This window comes from Apodemus sylvaticus, chromosome 8 (assembly GCF_947179515.1).
Source record: "Apodemus sylvaticus chromosome 8, mApoSyl1.1, whole genome shotgun sequence".
NCBI lineage: Eukaryota > Metazoa > Chordata > Mammalia > Rodentia > Muridae > Apodemus > Apodemus sylvaticus.
In genome coordinates, this window is record NC_067479.1 from 61832485 (window position 1) to 61856684 (window position 24200).

The 24200-nt window shown below is 42.7% G+C and overlaps 1 protein-coding gene across 1 annotated transcript in view; it reads left to right on the forward strand.

Annotated features, from left to right (window-relative positions):
* Window positions 1-24200, forward strand: part of Elp3 (elongator acetyltransferase complex subunit 3) — a 60121-nt gene that overhangs the window by 32064 nt on the left and 3857 nt on the right. Inside the window, exons 11-14 of the mRNA XM_052191171.1 lie at window positions 9634-9724; window positions 11686-11751; window positions 13126-13353; window positions 14050-14131. Of these exons, the coding sequence (XP_052047131.1) occupies window positions 9634-9724; window positions 11686-11751; window positions 13126-13353; window positions 14050-14131 (467 nt within the window). The remainder of the gene's footprint in view (window positions 1-9633; window positions 9725-11685; window positions 11752-13125; window positions 13354-14049; window positions 14132-24200) is intronic.

Consider the following 24200-nt stretch of genomic DNA (forward strand, 5'->3'; position numbering starts at 1 on the left):
TGTCTGCTGGGTGGCAGTTCTGTGCTTGTGATAGTCTGCCCATTTGGGTGCTCCAAATGTCCCGAGCCCTGCCACATCTTACTCACTTTTTACCTTCCATTGGTCAAGAACCACAGTTGTCTGAACTTTTTCCCTGTGGCTTAGAGATTGTTTCCCAAAATGTGAATGAGTACAAGAAGAATGAAGAAAGCTACAAGAGCATTAGCAGAGGCAAGGGGCTCCGTGTGTCTGACTTGGACCACCCAATCACAAGAGAGGCCGGTCCCTCCCCCAGGAACCACGGGCTTCTCATGTGAAGGCGCTCATAAGGAAGCAGCTCTGTTTTCTTACTCCTGTAGATAAAAGTCAGGCAGCAGAGACACTTGCAAGCTTCATGTCAGGGGTCCAGGAACTAGTGTTGTGGGCCATTATCCTTCCTATACCAATAAAGCAATAAGGACTTGAGAGGTGACAGCAACCCCATCTGAGGGAGGGGACCCTGAGCATGCAGACTGCAGGCTTTGAAGGCTGCCCTCTGCTTCCCAAATCCAGGAGATGGCAAGGTTTTCAGAAGCTGTGGAGTCATGATGCCCTGGTGCGTCCAAGGACAGCGGTTTGAAGAGAGCAAGGGTCAAGGCAGAAGATGCCTGGTCTCACCTCAGTACCATTGTGGGTTCAGGTTTCCATGCTTTGAGGCTGATAACCTGCCTGGCTTTGAAAACAACCTTTTGATACGTTTAATTCAAAGACTGTTTTCTATAATGCTTTCCAATTTTCCTTTTAAAAATATTCCTTTATATTGAAGGTTTTAAAATGTAACTATAATAATTATACAAGTTTTTATTAATAGAGGTTTGAGATTGTATAGCTTACCATGGTTTGGGGAAATATGGAGTAAATATTGAATTTCTTCAAGATTTTTTTTTTTTTGAAAAGCGTGTTCTTTTATTGAAAAAGGAAGTAAAAACAGTTTATGATAAAATTGAAGATTTACATGGAAAATATTTCTGATAAAATAGAAGAGATATATAGAAAAACACTAAAATTGACAATTTTCATGGAAAATTGAAGAGTAAAGTGATAGACATAAAAAATATTACTAAATTAATTAAAAAAGGAAGTAGGAACATTTTATGATAGAATTGAAGATTTATGTAGAAAATATTTCTGATAAAATTGTAGAAAATGTAGAAAAACATGTTAAAATTGAAGATTATCATGGGAAATTTTATATAGATATAATAATGGTAGGCATAAAAGTATTACTGAGTTGATTGACAGTTGATTGGAATTATAAACATTTTCTGATAGAGTTGAAGATTTACATGGAAAGTATTTCTGATAAAATTCAAGAACTATGTAGAAAAACATGTTAAAATTGAAGATTATCATAGAAAATTATACAGATAAAATGGTAGGCATAAAAATAATTCTAAGTTGATAGAAAATGGAATTATAAACATTTTCAGGTAAAATTGAAGATTTACATGGAAAATATTTCTGATAAAATTCAAGAAATATATAGAAAGACATGTTAAAATTGACTATTTCATGGAAAATTATACAGATAAAATGGTAGACATAAAAAACTTTCTAAATTAATTGAACGTGGAATTAAAAACATTTTTGTGAGAAAATCAGAAATTTATGTGGAAAACATTTCTGATAAAATAGAAGAAATATATAGAAAAACATATTAAAATTGAATATTATCATGAAAAAATAATGCAAATAAAATGGTAGGCATAAAAAGCATTACTAAATTAACTGAAAGAGGAATTACAAACATTTTCTGATAAAATTGAAGATTTACATGAAAAATATTTCTCTTAGTCTATGCCTTTTTATTGGAGAATTGAGACCATTGATGTTAAGAGATATTAAGGAATAGTGATTGTGGCTTCCTGTTATTTTTGATGTTATTTTTATGTTTGTGTCGTTATCTTCTTTTGGATTTGTTGAAAGAACATTGCTTTCTTGCTTTTTCTAGGGTGTAGTTTCCCTCCTTGTGTTGGCATTTTCTATCTGTTATCCTTTGTAGGGCTTGATTTGTGGGAAGATATGTGTAAATTTGGTTTTATCATGGAATATCTTGGTTTCTCCATCTGTGGTGATTGAGAGTTTTGCTGGGTATAGTAGTCTGGGCTGGCATTTGTGTTCTTTTAGGATCTGTATGAGATCTTCCCAGGATCTTCTAGCTTTCATCGTCTCTGGTGAGAAGTCTGGTGTAATTCTGATCGGTCTGCCTTTATAAGTTACTTGCCCTTTTTACCTTACTGCTTTCAATATTCTTTCTTTGTTTAGTGCATTTGGTGTTTTGATTATTATGTGCTGGGAGGACTTTCTGTTCTGGTCCAGTCTGCTTGGAGTTCTGTAGGCTTCTTGTATGTTCATGGGCATCTTTTTCTTTAGGTTAGGGAAGTTTTCTTCTATAATTTTGTTAAAGATATTTATTAGCCCTTTAAGTTGCAAATCTTCGCTCTCTTCTATACCTATAATCCTTAGGTTTGGTCTTCTCATTATGTCCTGGATTTCCTGGATGTTTTGGGTTACAAGCTTTATGCATTTTGCATTTTCTTTGACTGTTGAGTCAGTGTTTTCTATGGTATCTTCAGCACCTGAGATTCTTTCTTCTATTTCGTGTATTCTGTTGTTGATGCTTGCATCTATGACTCCTGAATTCTTTCCAGGGGTTTTCTGTCTCCAGGGATGTCTCACTTTGTGATTTCTTTATTGTTTCTACTTTCACTTTTAGATCCTGGATGGTTTTGTTTAGTTCCTTCACTTGATTGTTTTGTGTTTTCCTGTAATTCTTTAAGGGATTTTTGTGTTTCCTCTTTGAGGGCTTTTACCGTTGACCCATGTTCTCCTGTATTTCTTTAAGGGAATTATTTTAAGTCCTTCTTGAAGCTCTCTATCAGCATCATGAGATATGATTTTAAGTCCAACTCTTGCTTTTCTAGTGTGTTGGGGTATTTGCTGTGTCGGGACTTGCTGAGGTGGGAGAACTGGGTTCTAATGTTGTCAAGTAGCCTTGGTTTCTGTTGGTAGGGTTCCTGTGCTTTCTTTTTGCCATCTGGTTATCTCTGGTGCTGGTTGGTCTTGCTGTCTCTGGCTGGAGCTTGTCCCTCCTGTGGGCTTGTTAAGCCTGTGTCCATACTCCTGGGAGACCAACTCTCTTCTAACAGGGTCTGTGCACAGAAGACTGTGGAGCTGCCTAGCTCCCTGATGCAAATGGCAGCCTGAAGACCTCTGTCCCAGCTGCTCCACTGATCTTATGCCCCGTGTGCTCCTATCTGTTCCCCTCCAGAGAGAAGGTGGAGATCTCACCTCCGAGTTCAGATGTGAAAGTGCTACTGGGAGATCACTCTCTCCTGGCGAGTCATGCACAGAAGGCTGTGGAGCTCCCCAGCTCCCCGGTGCAAATGAGTTCTTTAAGATATTTTTGTTTTATGTTTTTAGTTAAGTATTATTACTGAAATGTTAGTGTGATTATTTGCATTGAAATTTTTATTTTTCATATTTTGCTGTGTGTGTGTGTGTGTGTGTGTGTTGTCTATACACATATACCTCTGTATGAATATGTGGAGGTCAGAAGACAGCTTTTAGAAGTCAGTTCTCTTTTCAGAAATCCAACCCAAGTCATCAAGTGCTCTACCATTGAGCCGTTGTCTCACCATCCTACTATTTGGTTTGTGCCTGTTTTTATTTTCAGATCCTGTGTGCACATTTGGCTTTCTATGTCTCTGAGTTCTACATTCATGGCCTCAACCAACCCCAGATAAGAACTCCCCAGGTGGAAGCTACACTGAGCACAGACTTTGCTCCTTGCTGTTATTCTGTAATCATGGTGTACAGCATTGACTCCCTAGCATTTACCTTATCCCAGGATGATGGCCCATCTGGGCATGATTTAAAGCATATGTATGTGGCATTATATTCATGGAAACAGCATTTTGTGGTTCCTGCAGGTAATTCTGGAACTAACCTCTATCAGATACTCAGGAATGCTATGTACTGCATTTAAAAATGACTCACACTTCATATAGACTATAAACTACAACTTGTCCTCAGTAATCACAGGAAATTTAGTCTCCATTTGTACAATACTGAGGTAGTGTGTAAGATTGTATGTGCTGGTTTGTGTTTACATGCTGTGGTTTTTACTTCATACATTGCTCTGCAACCATGTAATGATATGCTTTGGCCACAGCAAGGTATATTTTAATTTTCAGGACATATAATCCCTTTATATCTAGCTAATAGTGCTCTGTTCACATGAAAGCAATAATGTTTTAGAATTTACTTAAAATCCCCTTTGCGTGTATGTTAACAAGGACTGTATACAAAATGTCATTGTTTGCTGGCAATTCATCTTTACAGAACTGGTAAATATGACAGTGTTTACATGAAATAAGCCAGATACAGAGAACAAGATGCCACACTATCTCATTAGTATGTGGAATCTAAACAGACTGGCCTACACGAGTGTGAGGTAGAACCAGCTATGGTTCAGTTAAAACCAAATGCCAGTAAGGAGTGATGCTGCAGTAAAGTCACACACGTCAAGGAAGTGAGGTGAAGCACTTACCCAGCAAGTGGGGACCTGGGTCCAATTCTAGCCCTGCTGCGCCCCCCCCCCCCCCAAAGACAGCAATGATGAGAAGCAAGGATTTTGAGTGTTCCTGTCACTCAGGTCAGATAGCTTTGACCATAGCAGGAAATCTGTATCCAAATAATTGTGCCTACAATTCATTTCTTGGCTCAGCAGAACTATCAACTCTTAGCTTAGCTACTATGGAGGTAAGATCTTTTGGTGATATGAGGGACATTGAAGTACAGCCTTATCACAATGAACTACAGTGTCTAAAAATTGTTCTTATTTTGGGTTTGTACCACAGTAAGAGCCAAGATTCTAAGCTCTACTAAAAACAAACAAGACTTTATCTTTTTATGTTTATTTAATAACATGTCCATCATTTTTATGATTGGTATAAAAATATATTGTGTTGAATATAATAAAAAATTAAAATTAAAAAACATATATAACAATTAAAATATTTTAGATACAAAAAATAATTAGGATCATTTTTAGAGCTATACTTTAAAGGCAGCATAACAGCCTCATTTCTATTTATCTTACACAGTAAGTGTTCCCATTGTTAAGTAGACATTTAGGTTGCTTCCAGGTTGTCTTATTTACTTTTCTGTCACTTTGATAAAATACCCCGAGGTGGGGGGACTTACAGGAGAAGGTGGTTTGAGCTCACAGTTGCAAGCTCTAGTCTGTCATTTAAGGAACCCATAACTGTGGAAGTTTGGGGCTGCAAGCAGAAAGTGACAAAGGCTCAGCTCTTCCTCCTTTGCCTGTGGTGGGAGAGTATTCCAACCTCAGTGTTCCTAAAGAGGGCCATCCCCCACTCCCCCCACCGGCATCCCCAGAGGTCTGTCTGCCGCGGTGCTCAGCTAGATCTCTTCAGGTTGACAGTTGAGATTAACCGTCACTCAGGTCTCTTTTCATCCTCATCCCCACCCCTTCCCACTCCCACCACCCTTTTTTTTTTTTAAGATGGGGTCTCTAATTAGCCCTGGCTGCCTTGGAACTCACAGAGATCCCCCTGTCTCTGCTTCTCAAGGGCTATGCTTAAAGGGATGTCCACCATGCCCAGCTCCCTTTATTATCCTAGTCTCTATTATAGCTAAAATCTATTTATATTGAAATTTTTACTTTTATTATAGTAGTATAACCTGTGGAAAGAATCGCCTATGGCAATGAATGGGTCTAGGTATCTTTTATCATTATCTTTATGTTTAAAAGTTCTTTTTGAAGAAAGAGAGCTATGTGGTGGGATTTGCAGTGCATGTGGATAAATTAATAAGGTTTTCTAAAGAGATGATGCCAGCTGATGCACATCATTGCTGCTTTCATCACATGCTCCATAACACCGAACGCTGTAGCTGACTCTGTGTACGAGGCTGTGATTTGCATGTCTCATTAGTGGAGATCGCTCGTGCTTTGTACCTGAGCATTACCTACATTCTGTGACTTGTTTGTATTGAGTTTACAAATCATGGAATCCTCTTACCTGGGCAGACAGGAAACCAGGGAACTGATAGTTCCTGCAGAGTGGGACACTCAGTACTAGAACATCCTGACAGAATCATTCCTGGTGTGAAATGGTATGAAGTGTGTTTAAAACCCTGAAGTTACATTTTGAGGTGTATTAAAATCTATATTCAGATCGAGGTAGAATTTGTTATGTCTGAACCTCAAGAACTCGTATCAAGAGCTGGATGATAAAACTGTAAATGAAAATGTAAATGAGCAACATAAACCTTATTACAGAGAATGGGCTGGAGAGATGGCTCAGCCACTAAGCAAAAGCACTGCTACTGTGGAGGACCAGAGTTCTGATACCAGCAACTACATTAGGTGCCTCACAGCCAACACTCCAATTCCAAGGAACATGACACCCTATTCTGGCCTCCATGGGCTACTCAGGGATACACAGAAATACACACAGATATATAATTTAAAATAAACTAAATCTTTTTCAAATGTATAAAGCCAGAGAGGGAAAACTAGGTGTTCGACAGTACTTGGTAACCGAGACAAGTGGTATTTCACTCAGGGAGTGTCTTCTAGCTTCAGTCTTAAAGCTTTAGGCTAGTTCTGCATGTCAGAAGACTACTGCTGGCCCAGGCATGTCTTAAGCACCTCACTCTAATGTGGAGGCTGAGGATAGGGCTGATAGAAGGACGCCCTAGTGATGAAGAAAGGCCTCCTCCTGGCTCATCCCGGACCTAAATTGTTTCTGTTTGAACTCATGGTCAAAGGAAGTCACTGGTGACCTTCTGTCCTGGTCTACTAGGAGCTCTGCCTGTTTCTATATCGTCCACCTCTTAACATCTTCCACCAGCCACAGTTGGCTAACAAAGGTGAACTTACTGGCTTTACCCAGTGAAAAAGACTTAGACACTGTGTTTTAGACACGTCTCTAAGAGGGACCATGTCAGAGGAAATAATGCAAGTGAAAGCTTCATATTTTGGGTTTTCCTTCTGCTCTTCTGCCTTTCTAAGAGAATACTGAGGTTTCCATTGGTATTTCCTATGCCCTGCCCCTCCCTGCTTCTAAACTATTGTATACTTTTTTAGCCTTCTTACCATTGAGTCAGGAGAATCTTCCTGGGTGTTTTTATGAGGCACATCCTGCTAGAAGGTTCTATATTCTAGCCCCGAGGAGTGTATTCAGTGATTAAATGTAAAATTCTGTCCAGGCACATGATGGGCTCCGCATTAGAGCGCTGCTGCCCTCGGGCTATTTGACAGCTGTCTGCCTTGATATGATATTAAATCACTGTGAGGCGGCAGACTAGGAATGCCAATTTGCAACCAAAGCATGCTTCTGACGCATGAGAAACTTCAGACAGAAACTGCTCTAAACAGCTTAGAAAGGTTTTTGATGAGCAAATTGTAAATATTAGTACCTCTAATCTTGAAATATTACCCGTTGAGCTACTACTCACATATATAGTCTCTCTTCATGCCAGGAAAGAGACTAGGTTGAATGACTTAGAGAACCCTAATAGGAATTTTAACTCCTGTCTCCATGAGGCAGCAAAGTCAACCTTAGTGGCCTGGCCCAAGTTCTGAACATGCAGAGAGGTGTAACCCATCTGAGTGGGGTTGAGCTCTGTCATGCAGTAGATCTCTGGTGGAAGAGGCCTAGCCAGTGCAGAAATCAGGGAAGGAGACGATCTCTGAGAGTTGCAGTTGCCACATTTTCTGTTCCTTAATGACCAAGAGCTTCCATCTGCTGTGCTCCCAGGCATGTCACTACCAAAGACCATTAAAGCCGGGTTTCATTTTTATAGTGACAGAAATAAATTTGGGACATTTATGAACTGGTGGCATCCTTGTAAGATCCTGTGTAGCCAGGGCCTCTCTGGTAATGAGAGCATCTGTGAGAACATACAAGCCTAGCTCCTGTCTTGCTACCCCACTGTCTCAAATCTTGAAATTGTTTGTAATTTTATGAGGCTATGTGTTCTTCCTTTGCTATAGTTCCCACCAATTACATAGCAGCCTCCTGGTAAATTATCACATAGTTATTTTAACACAAACATGAACAAAGTAAATTATCACATAGTTATTTTAACACAAACATGAACAAAGCAAGGCCAGGACCTGAGCAGTTGAAGCCTTGCCCTGCTTTTCCTGGGAGCGATTACTCTAGCTTTGTCTAGCTCACGGTTCCTAGCAACCTTATAGGACTTAACTCCCAGGAATTGCAAAGCAGGACATGCATTTGTTAGGTGTTAGGTGTTAGCATGGCCACCACTGGCCATCGCAGGTCAGTTTCAGGCCATGGAGAACAGTGTTTGGAAAATGTATTTTAAGTTCTAAAACAGTATGTTCATGAGGATAGTCATATATCATATTACTATCAGATTACTGTAAAATATTTCAACATTTAAAAGGGACACTTAGAAGACATTATATTTGGCTTATAGAAGCAGAAAGATTTAAGCAATATGTATATTTCATGCTAAATAATTTTTACTTTAATAACTATTGTGTGGGGCTGGAGAGATGGCTCAGAGGTTAAGAGCACTGACTGTTCTTCTGAAGGTCCTGAGTTCAAATCCCAGCAACCACATGGTGGCTCACAACCATCTGTAATGGGATCTAATGCTCTCTTCTGGAGTGTCTGAAGACAGCTACAGTATACTAACAAATAATAATAAATAAATCTTTTAACAAAAAATAATAACCATTATGTGATTTTATCTGATTATTAACTTTGAAGCAGGACTAAAATCCGAAAGTTAGGAATCATTGTACTAAAAAAATATATGTTAGCCATTTATGCTTACACATTAAAACATAGTCACAAGGTGAAACAAATTTCTTAGGTCACTCTCACTTTAAGCCTCCTAGTGTGCTTCTCATTATAGTATCGCCATGGAAACCATTGGGTTCCAGACCTTGGTAGATTTGTGAAATGGTCTTTGTGCTCACTGATCAGCCTTCTGGAGCCAGGACAGTACAACCCCTGGCTTCAGCTTTTTTCTGGCATCTCCTTGATGTCGAGCACTGTGCACTACACCAGTGCAGAAGATAAATCTCATTTCCTCATCCTTCGGCAAGCTGTTCTTCTCCTAAAGCAGAGCCCCTTCTTTGGGGAAACAGGGAAGGGTCTGTGGAAGCAATTAAACAGGCTTTTGACCTTCCTTGTGGTAACTTTCAGCTCCTGTGTAGAAGGGACCGTGTTTGCAAAGTGGATTCTGATTCACAATTGGCTTTTTCTCTCCACTGAGTTGAGGTTTATTTCTTTACGTTCTTGTTTCATTTAGTGCAGTGTCTCAGGAACCCCAGATTCTTCCCGATGGCGCCCAGTATTTGGGCAGATTCTGTGCTTTGTTCTCTCCGTGATGTCCATTGTATGTGCTTCACCACCCCGAGAGATGTGTAGACGTTTGCTTTACAGATGGGAGATCTGGGGTACAGGGCTGTTCTCAGCATCATCACCTCGTCTCATCCTTAGCATGCTCTGCCTCTGCCTTCTGCTCCACAGCTTTGTGGTTTCTCATTACTATACTGCTGTGGAGAATAGCGTACATTTTTCCACAGTTGATATTTTTCTCCTACAGAGACATTCCAATGCCTCTCGTCAGCTCTGGAGTGGAGCATGGCAACCTGCGGGAGCTGGCATTTGCAAGAATGAAGGATCTTGGAATACAGGTATGAGGGAATGTGGCCGCCAGCCAGGTATGCTATGAAGGAAAAAGGAATCTCCCTGCACTCATCCCCAGGGCTGTCACTCTTAGGCATTGCTGGCACCAGCTAGGTCAGAAAGCTTGTGTGTGTTAGAGCTTGCAGAATCTGTATGAGTGGTGACAAACACTGCTGCTGTCCCCTTGTCCCTTGGCCTTCGGACTTCTAAAACCTGTTGCTTTATATTAACTGAGCAGCTTCTCTCTCTTGACCGTAGTAGAATGAGGGAAGCTATTAATTTAAGTCTTTGGAGGTAGTAGTGAGTCTGAAATGAAGTATTCTAGAAACTTCTTGGGACTTCTGAAGAGAGAAGCTGGAAGCAGTGTCTGGCCAGGGCACCAGGGGTTAGACGCTGCCTTTAGAAAACCAGCGCAGTCGATCAGGAGAGGGCAGGGATCTGCTGGCTGTTTTCAGGTGTGGACTAATGACTTACTTTACACTTCCTCAAATTTAGAACATTGTCCAAAATGAAATGTTTGAATATTATTGAATTATTTGAATATTCAAGAAAAACTACTATAATAGGTATAATGAGAGCATTTAGAAGTGAGCAAGCGCGTGTGGCTGATCACCAGCACACCCAAGACTCTGCCCACCCTGCTCTCTGCTTTCCACCTGGCCTCCATCTCTGGCCTCCTAAGGACCCGCGTCTCGGGTCCAGCAGCCCTGGTTAGGTTATGGCAGTCTCCCTGTCTGTTGATCATCTTTAAACCTGCCCCCATCTAACCCTGGCTAGCCTCTGCTAAGGGGCCCAGGAATCAATCCAAAGAGCAAAATCCCATAGGCTTTCCTTACCAGAAAGTAAGTAGTTAACTCTGCCTTTAAAAAAATATCATGCTCTAGGAAAGAACAAAGAGGAAGCAGCAGGTAGGTCCCTGTTGACTGAGAGCAGGTAATCTGTAGCCACACGCACTAGTCTCCTATATAGAACTGGGCTAGAAGATAGCATCTGCTCTTAGCAGGTAAGTGTAGAAACCCGTGCCCCTTGTTTGCAGTACAGGCCACATCAGTAGAGTACCTTGCTGGGTAGGTTTCCTGAAACATGGAAATAACTTTGATTTTTGCAAAACTGAATAATGAATTCTTGTAGATAAATTGTTAGTGAAATTGCTTGCATGATACTGTTGATTTGTTTAGCATGATCCTGTCTCGCTGGTAGAAAGTGTTAGAATCCTGAAAATACATTTGTGGTTTATTCTGTAGAGGAGAACTGTGGCGAGGGTATATCATTAGATAATGCAAGGATCCTGTAATGATACGTGTCAGGCTGTATGGGATGCGCACTGGGCTGAGTGAAGGGCAGAAACATGTGCTGCTAAGATCCTGGCCGTGCATTGCATTGGCACTGTCTCCCGGCAGCTGTGCACAGGCCGGGGATGCCCAAGAGCCATCTGGAGTTGAAGTTCAACTTGTGTCATATATGAGTCTAGGTTCCTTTTACATCTTCCTTCCCTTCCTTCTTTCCTCCACAGTGCCTTTCTTTTGAAAAGGAAACATATCTTTGATATGTGCCTTTTGACATATTTAAAATGATATAACACTAAAAAGAGTAATGTCATATATATTTTAAAAACTTAATTTGCTTTTACTCTTCCTGTGATTATATTTTGGGACTATATTTACAATTATATTTTGGAGTTGTGTTTTTCATTGTTAAGTCTCTTGGGCAAAACTATTTTCTAACTTAATATTGTTTATTTTCCAAGATTATATATGATCTCTTTGAGTTCTAAATTCATTTTGAAAGGGAAACTGTACACCTTCACAAATTCCCATCATCAAATTTCATAAAGATGGCTTTTTAAAGTTTTCATTTTTCTGTTTCAGTGTAAGTTATGTTCAGACTTTATTTTGAGCCCAGGATTTGTTTTAAATGAACAATGAATGAGTCACTACTTTGATTTTTTTTTTTTTTTTTTTTTTGGCAGTGCCGAGATGTGAGAACCAGGGAGGTTGGAATCCAAGAAATTCATCACAGAGTGCGGCCATACCAGGTCAGTCTCCTTTAACTCTGCCCACGCCTAGACCCAGCCTACTTACCCCTAACTGACTGAGCAGCTCAGGCAGAACCAGCAAGTCAGGAGAGCGACCCATGAGAGAGAGGCACTGGGTTACAGAAAGCCAAGGCTGCAGTGTGGGGATGTTCTGAGGAGAAGCTGCCCCATGCTACCCCTGGTCTGTCCACAGTAACTCTGGAGGACACAGTAGGGACTCTAGAGTTCCAGTCATTTGATTTGCATACATTCAAGTGTAAGTAGCTGCTTGTGACTAGTGACTGCTTCCTTGGGACAGCCTTGCTGCTCTCTTCTGTGTAACCTGCAAGCTCTTGTCCTGACTGGCTTTCCCATATCTTTAACACAGTGCCCTAAGGCATTCTGAGTAGCTTCACTTCCATACATCTTTCCCCTCTAACTCCATGCAGCATTTTCTGTGAAGCACAATTCTTGGGAATCCCATGTGAGAAAGGCTGGATTCTGTTCTTAGCATGAACTGTTGTTAAAGGGTCTTTCAAGGGAAAAAGTAGACCTGACACATCATTTTGGCAAATTTTTAATCTAGTTACATAGATTAAACATCAAGCTGAAGGGTTGTTTATTTTGCTTTGAGTATAATAAACCCATATACAGGTTGCGTCTGTTACAGCCTTTCTAAATATGTAGAATTCTGAGTGTCCACCCTTGCTCCATACTGTTCATAGAATCATCTGTACAGCAGGCTGGAGATTCAGAATCTGTAGATTTCTACCACTGACGTCCCATCCCCCCTCTGTTGTAAACTGTGCTCTAACAATTGACCTTAACCTATCCCTGCCTCACTGGGCCTATTTCACCAGCCCTCCCAACATTACACTTTCTTACTGAGAAACACCGGAGGAGGATTACATGTGCTCGTGTGTGTGTGTGTGTGTGTGTGTGTGTGTGTGTGTGTGTGTACGTGCGCGCGTTTTAGTGGAAGAAGTAAGAACTAGACAAGGAAACCATTAACTGTCTGACACTTTGAAGGTAAAGTGGGGGAGGGGATCCTAAAAGCCACATGGGTGATTTAATCTGTAGTTTTATCTTGAGACAGTTTGTGGGACATTGTAAATTTACATAAAAGCATTCAATGCGCTGGATATCTGTAAGAATCTCAAGGTTAATTAAGTTCAAATATTTGTAAAATTGTTCTCCATTTAGAATAGTCCATGAACAAGCTGTGAACTTTTTTAATCCTGTGCTGCTTGAGAGGAGGCAAATAAAAACCATAATTACTGATGATTCATGCTTTGTTCCTGGTTGAACATTAGCCTAAACACATCCATGCAGTTATAAAAATGAACTTGGTTCTGGAGTTCACACTGAGATTTATCATGGCTCCTTATCCAACAGGTTGAGTTGGTGCGGAGAGATTATGTTGCCAATGGTGGCTGGGAAACCTTCCTGTCCTACGAAGATCCTGACCAGGACATTCTGATTGGCCTCCTAAGGCTACGGAAATGCTCCGAAGAAACCTTCCGGTTTGAATTGGGTGGAGGTGTTTCCATAGTCCGAGAGCTACACGTGTATGGAAGTGTGGTCCCTGTGAGCAGCCGGGATCCCACCAAATTTCAGCATCAGGTAGCCTGCATCCTGCTTGAATTGGGTTATATTTAAGAAATTGCCTGAAATAGGAAAAGTTAAAAGCAGCTGGTGAGGAGGGAAGGGAGAGATGGCATGGGAAAGAGGGTTAAGAGGAAAGTGGGCATGGGGAAAAATTCTTTTCCGTTGTTTTGGGGCAGTCCTTCTCCATGTTGCTCCCTTGTGGTCCCAAGGGATAACAGATACACTCTATGAATCAGGTTCAAACAAAACTGGTTCACTTCCTGTGGAGTCCAATGACAGGAAAGTGGTTCACAGGTGTAAGTTGTGCTATACAAGTGCTATATAAGTAACACCCAGCAACCTAAAGTTAGAAATCTGTATTTTTAAGTTTCAGGAAAATTTGTTAAAAGCAGTAATAACAGGTTTAGGGTAAACACCAAATGCGATGCTACAACAATTTTGCCACATTCCAAACCCTTTTAAAAGTGGAAGGTGAGTCAAATAAATAAGACTGTTACCCCAGACTCCTGTTGGCTGGGACTCCCTAGACTTCAGGCACATCACCCAAGAAGGCCACGCTGGCTCTCGCTGGAGTGGGCGTGTGCTCTGGGCGGGATGCGTGCGCTCTTCCTGACTCATCAGTCGATTTTATCCCTTTTTAGAAGGTTTGTGGACCTTTCCTAAGGGGATCCCTTCTCTTCTGCATGAACTCCTCCTTTATGCTCCTTCTAGGGCTTCGGCATGCTGCTGATGGAAGAAGCAGAACGAATCGCTCTGCAGGAGCATGGATCTGGGAAAATCGCAGTTATATCAGGTGACTGGAGGGACAGGGTTCTGACTCGTTGGTTCACACTGGGCACCACACTGAGATTCGATCTCTTGCCTCTCTGTGATTACTGTGTTCAAATTGGTCCAGGCTGACAAGTGAGAGGGACTTATGTCCAAACGTTGGGGAATGTCACAGGGCAGTTAGCTGGGGGAGTACTTCTAGAAGCACTCTGTTCCTCAGAGCAGCAGGCCAGTGAGCGGCCTGTGTGCCTTCTCCACTTATCTGACCTCGGGTCACTGTGGTCAGCCACTGTTGTGCTTTGTGGCAGCTGCTGTGTGAGGACGTGAATGGTAGAGACCGAGCTGCTGGTTTAGGATGACTGAAGGCAGAATGTAGTTCATGCTGCTGCTCTTGCATTGTCCTGAATGTCAGCATCTTCATTTGGGATGAGATGGGAGGAAGAAGGTTTCCTCTGCCCTCTTAGGGACTATGATAGATCCAAAAATTAAATATGCAAAACAAAATTTGCAGGAGGAAGATTAATATAAGATGAGTAAGACATAGGAGTATTCATGAGGAAATAGAGACTGGGAGATGCATGTAAACCTGAGAGCTTTAGAACTGAGAGTAGAGAGCCATGGGAAAATGTGCCAGGGGGGCGAGTGTGGGCCCAGAGAGATAACGTGGGGACTGAACAGGCCTGTCAGTTCGCCCTGGCTCTACTCTATCATTAGAGGTAAGGATGTTCTTCCCTCTAGCGTGGGCTCATAGCTTCTCACAGAGGAGTCTTCCACAGAGTAGTGGGGGTGGGAGGTGAGGTTCGAGCCCTTCCTGAACCTGCTGTGTTCTCAATTCCTCCAGTGTTTGCTAAGCCCAACTTCTTGGACTTGTGTTTTCTGAATCCCATAGAGGCTTCCCCTTGCTGACCAAGGACATCTAATGGTTGGGGGAGGAAACATAAAAGGGTGCCACTTTCATTCACATTCTTTGTGTGCTGCCCCCATAAGAAAATTGCTAATTACTGTAAGGAACCTAAATGGCAGAACACAGAATCAAGATTTAGGATATAATTGACCCCAGAATTTATTTTGTTTTCCTATTTGACTACCACATCCCAAAAGCTAACCTGTGACCTAAGAAAATATTTTTTTTCTGAAAATTAAAGCTGAAATAAGGGTTTTTTTAAAAAATAAACAAACAAGCAAAAAACAATAAGAAATTGCCAGTCAATAAATCAATATCAGTGGCCAGGTCTTCATGATTACCATTACAGAGATATAGTCACACCGCTCACTTAATCTTTCAGTCTGGCTTGGATGTTTAATGTTACCCAGATTAATGTTATTTCCTAGCATGGCTGCCTTTTCTTATTTTTCTCCATTACTTGAATCCCACAACAAAGTGCCTGGCTGAGACTGCCTGGCCGGCTCTGATGAGCAAGAAGGAAGGTTTCCCTCTTCAGCTTACCCTGTAGTGGGCCAGAGTACCAGGAAAGGGCAGCCTGCTTCAGAATGCCTTCTCCTGTACATCTGGGTGGGGCTGATGACTGTGCCTAGGGATCACCCGCAGAGCTGGCCACGATCATTTTAGTACATTCTAGCTCTTTAGGTCTAGTTGGGGGCGGAGAGCCCACAGTTGCTAACTAGCCAGTGTGCTGCCTCTGACTGCCCTCAGACCATATATGAGAAGCTAGACTTTAGGATTCTCTAGATGCCATCCTTTCTTCCCAGCCATTAAGGTAGTAGTAACTCTGTGGCCCATAGCCCTACACCCCCAGATGGCATTGAGTCATGTGACATTCTAGTGTCTTTGAGCGCCTAATCAGGTTTCCATTTTCCCTCACTGCCTTCCTGACATCTGCCTTCCTCAAGGCCCACCCAAGGCTCCTGACTTGTCTGAGGTCAAATCTAATTGCACATTAGAGCCTCGGTCTGTTTTTTTCTAAGCAGGGTGTCTTTCTGAGTGGGAGTCAGCATCTGTCCTCACCAGCTTTTTATCATAATCTAAATGATAGCTCAATTTCATGTCATCTGCATGGTGAATTTCTAAAATAACAAGGAGTGATTTACTTAGAGAAGCAGGCAAAAGGACCTTTCTCTGAGCTGCAATGCTGGGTCTCCTCCCCTGGCACTCCACAGAGGGTTCTCCAGCCAGAGTGCATTTCTATAGGAACAGCCTCCAGAAAGGCTTCTTGGACCTACAGTGAGTTAGTTCTTTAGGAGAAAAGTTGATGAGCATTGTTTCCTGCCCTCTGGTCTGGAGGCCCCACCATTGTCTTAAGGAAAGCTGCACATAGATTCCTTGACTTCCTGTTTGGCCCTGACCGGCCTCCATAAGGAAGCACTGAGCACATTTGCTATGTGGCAGGTGCATCTTTCTCTCAGTCCTGTATCCCTGGGCTGAGAAATCTGTGCTTCAGAACTTGGGAAATAGCAAGTGTTTGGTGCTGTGCTGTGTTGTTGATGTTGCTTTCTCCTTCCATGTGTTCACCTGGGCTTTGATTTTCTAAATTTGCTGCTGCTGCTGCTGGTGTGTGTGTGATTCCATAGATGATCCTTTAATTTCTTCAGTACTTTCTTCCATTCTCGTTCTCAGCAAGGCATTTGGTGATGAAATTGGTGATGCTGAAGCTTTCGTAGGCAGTTGACCCCAGTCATTGATGACGGATGCATAACTTTGTTCACAGCTGACAGTTTTCTCTGACGTTGTTCTCATATCATAACTCTGTTCTCTATGAGTTGTGGCTTTTTTTCTAAGTTACACGCTGTGGTGGCATGGCTTTCTGTCTCAGCATGATTTGTGAGGAGAGGAGAGACCAGGACCATTTATCATTTTGTTGGTCTGGCTGTAAGAATAATGCATTTATGTAGAACTTTGACAATCTGCTCTGATTCATTCCGACTTCTCTTCATCCTGGCAGCAGGTTTTCCCTACTACTTAGATGTATGGTCTGGGGCTCTGCCTCTAGACAGTGTTACTGACTTCACCGTAGATCAGAGACGTCCTCTATAGTCTCATTTTCCCTATTTAAAAACATTGCTTTCATCTGTTACCTCAAATATTTATTGAAAAGTACACGTGTGCCTGATAAACTAGCCTGCAGCTATAGCTGGAGGAGAAAAACTAAAACTACTTTAAGCAGTCCGTCAGGTGGAGTATTGTAAGAGGCATTCAAGCTCACTCACTTTTTAAAGTGCGTAATTGACTTAGTAAACAATCTTAAAGTTATCTGTCATCTTTAAGTGTGAAAATTATTTAAAAGCCAAAATTAAATATTGTTTCATTGCCATCAAAATCACTAGGTGTGTTGAGGGAAACAATAAAAATATAATCTCAGTACTTGGGAGCCTGAACCAGGAGGATGGCTGTGAGTTCAAGGCCAACATGGGCTACGAGTGAGACTCCTATCTCAAGAAGAGGGGTGATGTTGAGCTGCCTCCTGGAAACGAACGCTCCGATGGGCAGGAAACTGGGTCTCTACCACTGACCCCATCTGCAAGGGAGGATGAGTCTCAGGGGAGTCAAAGCTTCCTTCCTAGATCCAGGTCACTTCTCTACCAGGATTAATTGCTTCTTTCCACATACAAAAATGGGCAAATCAATGTTCTAAAACCAGCTAGTTTATAAAATAGTAGATAGGTAGGAAGTAGCTGTTAGCTGTTGCTGAATTACAAAGCAGTTAGTCCCAGCTGTGTTTGAGGGCTTTACCATCTTAGTGGTTCACCTGAACAGTTTCTGTGGATGCCCAGCTACGTAAGATGAACAAATTGTATTTACTTTTAAAATGTGATGTTTTGCCTACATATAGTGATCAGCAGTCTGTCCATCAAGAAGCAGTTTGTCTCATTCATTCATGTAATGCTGTAAGGTGCAAGGACCTCTACTGTGGAAGCTAACTAAATCTTCATCACTAATAATCACCATGGAAACCAGAATTCTGATGTCACAATGTCCATACAATTTCTACAAGGGCAAATATAACTATCAATAGCCACTGTTTAAAAAGCCACTTAGCACCTTCAACAGGATGAGGGATTTTCCCCCACTCTGGCTGTTTTGGCTGGGTATCAGATTTAATCATGTTACTGTTTCAGTTTGCCAAGCTCATTGCTGTGTGGTAAGATAGACAGCAGTCCCCAAGCTCCCGGACTACCTTCGTCATAAGCAGTATTCTATTTGTGATCTTTCAAGTAGAAAATTAATATGGCCATTGGCCAAGAGCTGTACAAGCTTGATAGATCACACAGTGATGGTGAGAGGCGAGAAAAGAAAGATCTGAGTGGCTGATGTCAGAAGTCTTCCATGTCAGAGCCTGATAGCCATTCTGTTTAAATCTTACAATGCCAGTGGGGAGGGGAGGAGAGAGGAAATGTAAAATACAGGGTGAGTAAGACAGGCAGTATGGATATGAGGTCACTCTTAATCATGTTACCTAAAGCATGTGCCCTGAAGCTGTGACTACAGTCCCCAGTAGTGAAAAATCAATGTGTCTGTGCCTTATATAATCTAATATGGCTTCCTAGGACAGAAATTAATGGTCTTGTGCCCCAGAACCCCTGATTAATAATGCCCTGTGTAGACAGAAAATAGCAGTTGTTTCTTAGGCCTTGACCAGCTGAGATTTACTTCCTGGACCTGAGAAACTTCACCTGTATCCCAGGCTCCTGCACAGCTCCCTCCATTTTGGGTGAAAGTTATTTTATTCTTTGCATTATAATCTAGTTGAAAAGCAGGGTCTATTTGTAGCCAGTTCTGCCTGATAATGGACTCATAATCCTACCAGAGTCCCCAGAAGAGCTGCTCTTCATTATGGCGGACTATTTGCTAATGGGTCAGGAAGCCTGCCAAATGCAAACCAGTTTGTGTCACGTGTACATTTGTGTTAATACAGGACTTAGCAGAAAGGAAGAGAAAGGGCTTCCTCTTTTGTGCTCTCTCCTTCACCCTTCATGTAATTTTCTTGTAAGTAAATTACTCCTCAGCATCCCCTAATTAAATGCACGTTTTCTGGTGTCCATGCGTCTTCTACTTTGGTATTCTGTGATCATACATGTTGCTTTTTTTATGTGTGCTCCAATGGGATTGTTCTTATTACTATCATCTTGCTTTTAAAGACAATAGATACAGCATAAAATCTTGTACCATCACAAGTCCTCTATTAAATTCAGCATCATTATTAATCAGACTGGTATTGATGGCATAGAATACTATTCAGCTAGATAACAAATTGACTTCATGTTTTCTAATTGATGTCTGTCATGGCTCAGCTGTGGAGGCATTATTGCCTAGCTCGTCTCGGGCACGTGTTTATTTCTTGGTTTGACACATTTCCGTTATAGATGAATCAGGTACCAGTTTGCAGCATTTTGCATTAAACCATCCCAAAGTAAGCATCACATGACCATCCTTAGTGTTCGTGGTTGCAGTGTTTCTCAGTAGGCAACCATTTTGATCTTGGGGACATTTCCTCAGCAGAAGCAGTAGCACTGGCTGTAATGGCCTTTCAGCAGTGAAGAACCACACTTTGGCATTGTGTTTGAGAAATGTCTACTTCACCATCCAAAGGCAATCCTTGCTCCCATGGCCGCACTGCAGGCTTCTTTCTCCCCAGGCCTGTACCTCCCGCTTTGTGGATTTGGGCAGTGATGGTTATATATTCTCAGCTTAGAATAAAGAATGGGTTGTACCATGTAGTCTGTGCTAACATCCCTAAAAGGTCTAGGAGCTTTGAGATCACAGGCTGCCTGCCTTCATTATAAAGACGAGCGCTTCTCCGGCTTCTTGTTGGCGAAGCAAGCCTTCTCTGAGAGACAGCCTTACTTTGGTCTTTTTTTTTTTTATTAGATATTTTATGTATTTACATTTCTACTTTAGTCTTTTTTAATGCTTTATTGCAATCTTAACTCATCTACTCTCCTGGGAAGACTGTTGGGTTTTTTCTCTATAAACATTTGATATTGTCTTAACTTATTTAATTTAATAAGGCCTTATTTTTATATCTATTACAGGCAGGTTTCTTCCCCTTACGGTGAATAGATTTTGCTGCAGCCCTGCAAGCCAAGAGTTCTTAGAGCTTTTGGTTGGGGGATCTTTGCCTCCATCATGTCTCAGAGCACAAGTTGTGGGGCTCTTCTGGCATCCTGCCTGAGCTCTGCGCTCTGACGGCCGCTCTCCTCTCTTGGAGAGGAGAGTTGGGGTTTAGGATTTGAGGTGGTAGTTGTGGAATAGTTTATGCCCACCCCTATTCTGCCTCCCTGAGCTTTGAAATGGGTGTGTAGTGTTTGCACACCACCTTAGGAATGGTTGGCATATCCATCCAGGGCCCTAGATCTGCACCTGTGAGGGCCACCCCTTCCTCCTGTGACTGGTTTGAATTATTTGACTAACACAACCCTCCCCTTGCTTCAAATCTAATGGTTTAAAACAGAAATAAATCATGTGCTTCATGATGTTTTGTGAGAACTTCAGCAGAACATAGAGATGGTTTTTCTCTGGTCTGACAGACATTAGGTGGAATGGCTTCAGAGCCTGGGTACCCTGGACAAGACTGTCAACGTGAGTGCCTTCGTTCTGACACGAAAGAGAAGAGAGTCTGTCTCTGGTGTTCCTTGGGAAGAAATGATTCTAATTCTTTTTCAGTCTGTTTGATAGAATTTACCTAAGCCATTTGACCCTGCCTTCCCGCCATGTTCTTAGCTAAGGAGGAGAGGGAAGTGTTACGTGCTCCTGAGCCTCATCCTCCTCACCGTAGTCTGGACTTTGTTCTGCATCCGCTTCTGTGTTTCTATTCCTGAAGAGTTTGTCCATTTGCTCTGGGTGGCCCAGTGTGCTTGTTTGCAGTTTTTCATAATATTCTCTTATAGTTACAAGCTGACTAATTGAACCAAATGTGTCTAAAACACGGTTTCTTTTCATTTGTCTGTTGCACTGTTTTGTTTTGTTTTTTTATTAAGTGGATGTAATAAATCATCACCTCGGACTTTTATATCTATTCTTCAAATCTCTGATTTCAGCTTCAAGGGAAGGATGAGCATGTTTTGTCTTTCTCATTTCAAGTTTGGCTGTGGGAGTGTGGTGATGTGGGATCAGTTTTCATTCAGTCCAGCTAACATTGCTAACGATAAAGGGCAGCTGTGTACCCCCAGAAAAGAAATGTCAGTGAGCAGGGGGACAGCTCAGGTTTCTGTTCCTTCCCTTGTCGGCTTGAAAATGTCCGCGTCCTGGACGAGCCGTGTGAGCACACGTCCGTTTGAGATCCCAGCATTAGTTCTACCTCTCCCATGTCTTTTTCTAGTTGAAATCCCAGCCTGGGTTTGTGTGTTTCCATCCATGTGAAGGGTTGATTGATTGACTTTCCAGTTGGAGTAATATTCATGGAGTTGAAACTGTCCCCTTTTAAATTTCATTTTAAAAGGCTTAGCTGTTAACTGTGCCAGACAGAGAGGGAGGCCTGTTCTTACAGGACTAAGTTGTCTGTCCTTGCCTGTGGACCTCGGTCTGTCTGGCTGCTGTGACAGATACTCACAGGAGCAGTTTACTTACTGCAGGTCTGGAAGTGCAAAGTCCAGGACCAAGATCTATTGATAACAGAAGGCCCATGGCGGCAGCAGGCTTGGTGACTCATGCAGGTCATTCATCTGAGTCTTCACATGACTGAAGGAAAAAGACAAAACAGGCTTCCTCTCCATCCTCTGTAAGGACCCAGGTTCCATTTATGGGACTTCCACCCCATAACTTAATAACCTTTGATTGCTCAGCTCCTATGCTGTTGCTGTGGGGAGGGCATGAGCATCTGGGTGAGGGAGCTGCATAGGACCCCTTGCAGATGAAGATTAGCGGCATGCAACAAGGAGCGCCTGCTGGCCCTTCCCATCACAGGTCCTGACTATCACACTCTTCTTTTCTCGATGGAATTAAGGTCACAGGAGTTTCTAGCTCTTGATTTATCTTGCTTTTCAAAGGAAAAGTATAGTTATTTCAGTGTTCTCAGCTGTGTAATTGATCCCCTTAGAAACAAAGAGATGTCTTGCAGTGGGTTGAAGCATCACACCAACAGGACCCTCCACTGCCTGCTCCCTCCCTCCAAAGAAAAAGATAGAACTACTGTGGGCAGTAGGTGCTCATGTACAAGCAAGCAGCGGCCGGAGGAGCACAGTCTTAGGAGCTATCCCTCAACTAGAGCAAGGCTGCCAGCCAGTCTAGCCCTTCTCCATCCCAGCCTTTAACTCGGTTACTGAGCACCTGAACCCATGTCGCTGTAGTAAGTGTAGAACTCAAACAAGTGGCTTTGTTCCATCTTTGTCTTAGCTAATTGTTTTAATTTTCCTGCATGCATGCACGTGTTCATTCTCTCTCTCTCTCTCTCTCTCTCTCTCTCTCTCTCTCTCTCTCTCACTCTCTCTCTCTCTCTCTCTCACACACACACACACACACACACAGAGAGAGAGAGAGAGAGAGAGAGAGAGAGAGAGAGAGAGCATTTCCTAAACCTCATGCAATCTGTAATTAACCTCCCATAGGCAGTGGTTGGGGCATTTAGCAAGGAATCTTGAGTCCATTCTTAGAGTAGGCAGAACTATGACTTAAGCTATGTGGTATCACACCTAGCCAGGGAGAGTGGATCAGAAAGCTGGGGTCTTCTCTCTACAGCAGGGGCTTGGAGACTATGCACATTTAGCAGAGAGGAGGGATTTAAGATGCAGTCACTGCTGATGTCCAGCTTGCAGGTGTCCTAGGAGGCTGGTGGCCCTTGGCAGCCAGATTAGAGATCCTCTGGGGACGGGCTTCCCCACTGCATGCTGAGTGGCCCCTTATCTTATGGAACGAGTCACACCTTCTCCCTTTAATTTCCACTTTGTCTGGGTCAGCATTCCCTTGAAAGAAGACTGCTGAAGCCATTTTGATAACTGCTTGTAGTATACACAGTTCAGTCTATGCAAATGTTTTTTCTTCTCCCAAAAGATGTAGGGCAGGAATGGAGGCCAAGGAGATACCATGAGGCTGGTCACGAGAGTGATGTCTGAGTGTATTGCTGTAGACAGTTTTGTAGTGGTCTTTTTCCTCTTGCCTCATTTGGCATTGTCATAGCTGGCAAAGTAGTGAACATAAACATTTTTACAGTGCCTATAATAAAAATAAAGTACTTGTGACGTGGACAAGTTCTGATGGTGGACTAAGTAACTCCGAAGATAAACAAAGCTAGACTTTAGGCTGTGTCCTTCCCCACCTTTGATACTATTCTGATACCTGGAGCTCTGCCGTGAGCACCCCAGTGACCACAGCCGAGAGCACTTGAGTCCTGCTCATTCCCAGCCTGTGGATTCGGCAGCAGCCCACAGGAGCGCTGGAGTAGAGAGCTCCTACTGGCACAGCTGTGTGGTTCTTCTGCAGGGGAGAGGCAGCAACAGTCAGGCTCATCTGCCACCAAGACAGCCTCGCACGTCAGCATGGTCCAGGAGGCTACTGACGTCAGCTCTAAAGGGTAATTGCTTTCTCCTGGCTGACTAACACAAGGAAAGTTACCGTGACGGAGGACTTTGCCTGAGATGGAGCCCCACAGAGGAGGACTTTGCCTGAGATGGAGCCCCACAGAGGCAGAAGGGAAACAGATAGGACCTTCACCCAGCCAGGTGACAGACACCACATTCTCTTTCCAGCTGGCCAAGAGCAGGCACAATACTGTGCCAGTTTGTCCTTCAGATTGGAGAAGTAGTCATGTCTCAACTACAGGAATCAGGATGCATAAGAAATGCAGGAGGAAGATGGAGTTTGGACCAGACAGAAGCTAGGCTTTCCATAGGACTTGAAGCCTCTCAGAGTCCCAGGAGCTGTCTGGGAGTATTCCTGAGAACAAAAGCTAAGCTGACCAGAGATGGCCCCAGTGTAGCCAATGCATCTCCCAACCTGGTCTCAAGAACCCAGTTCTATATGAAGGAGTAGAATTCTCAGGAGCAAGAGACTCACTTGGAATCCTTGCCGAGAAATGTTCCTGTGAGCTCCAGGAGAGCCCGTGTCTTAGCCACACACCTGGGACCCCACAGCTCTCCCCACCACTCACCTTCCTGGTTGGCCAGGCTTCTCTAGGCCTAGACTGGATGAAAACACTGGCCAGCTG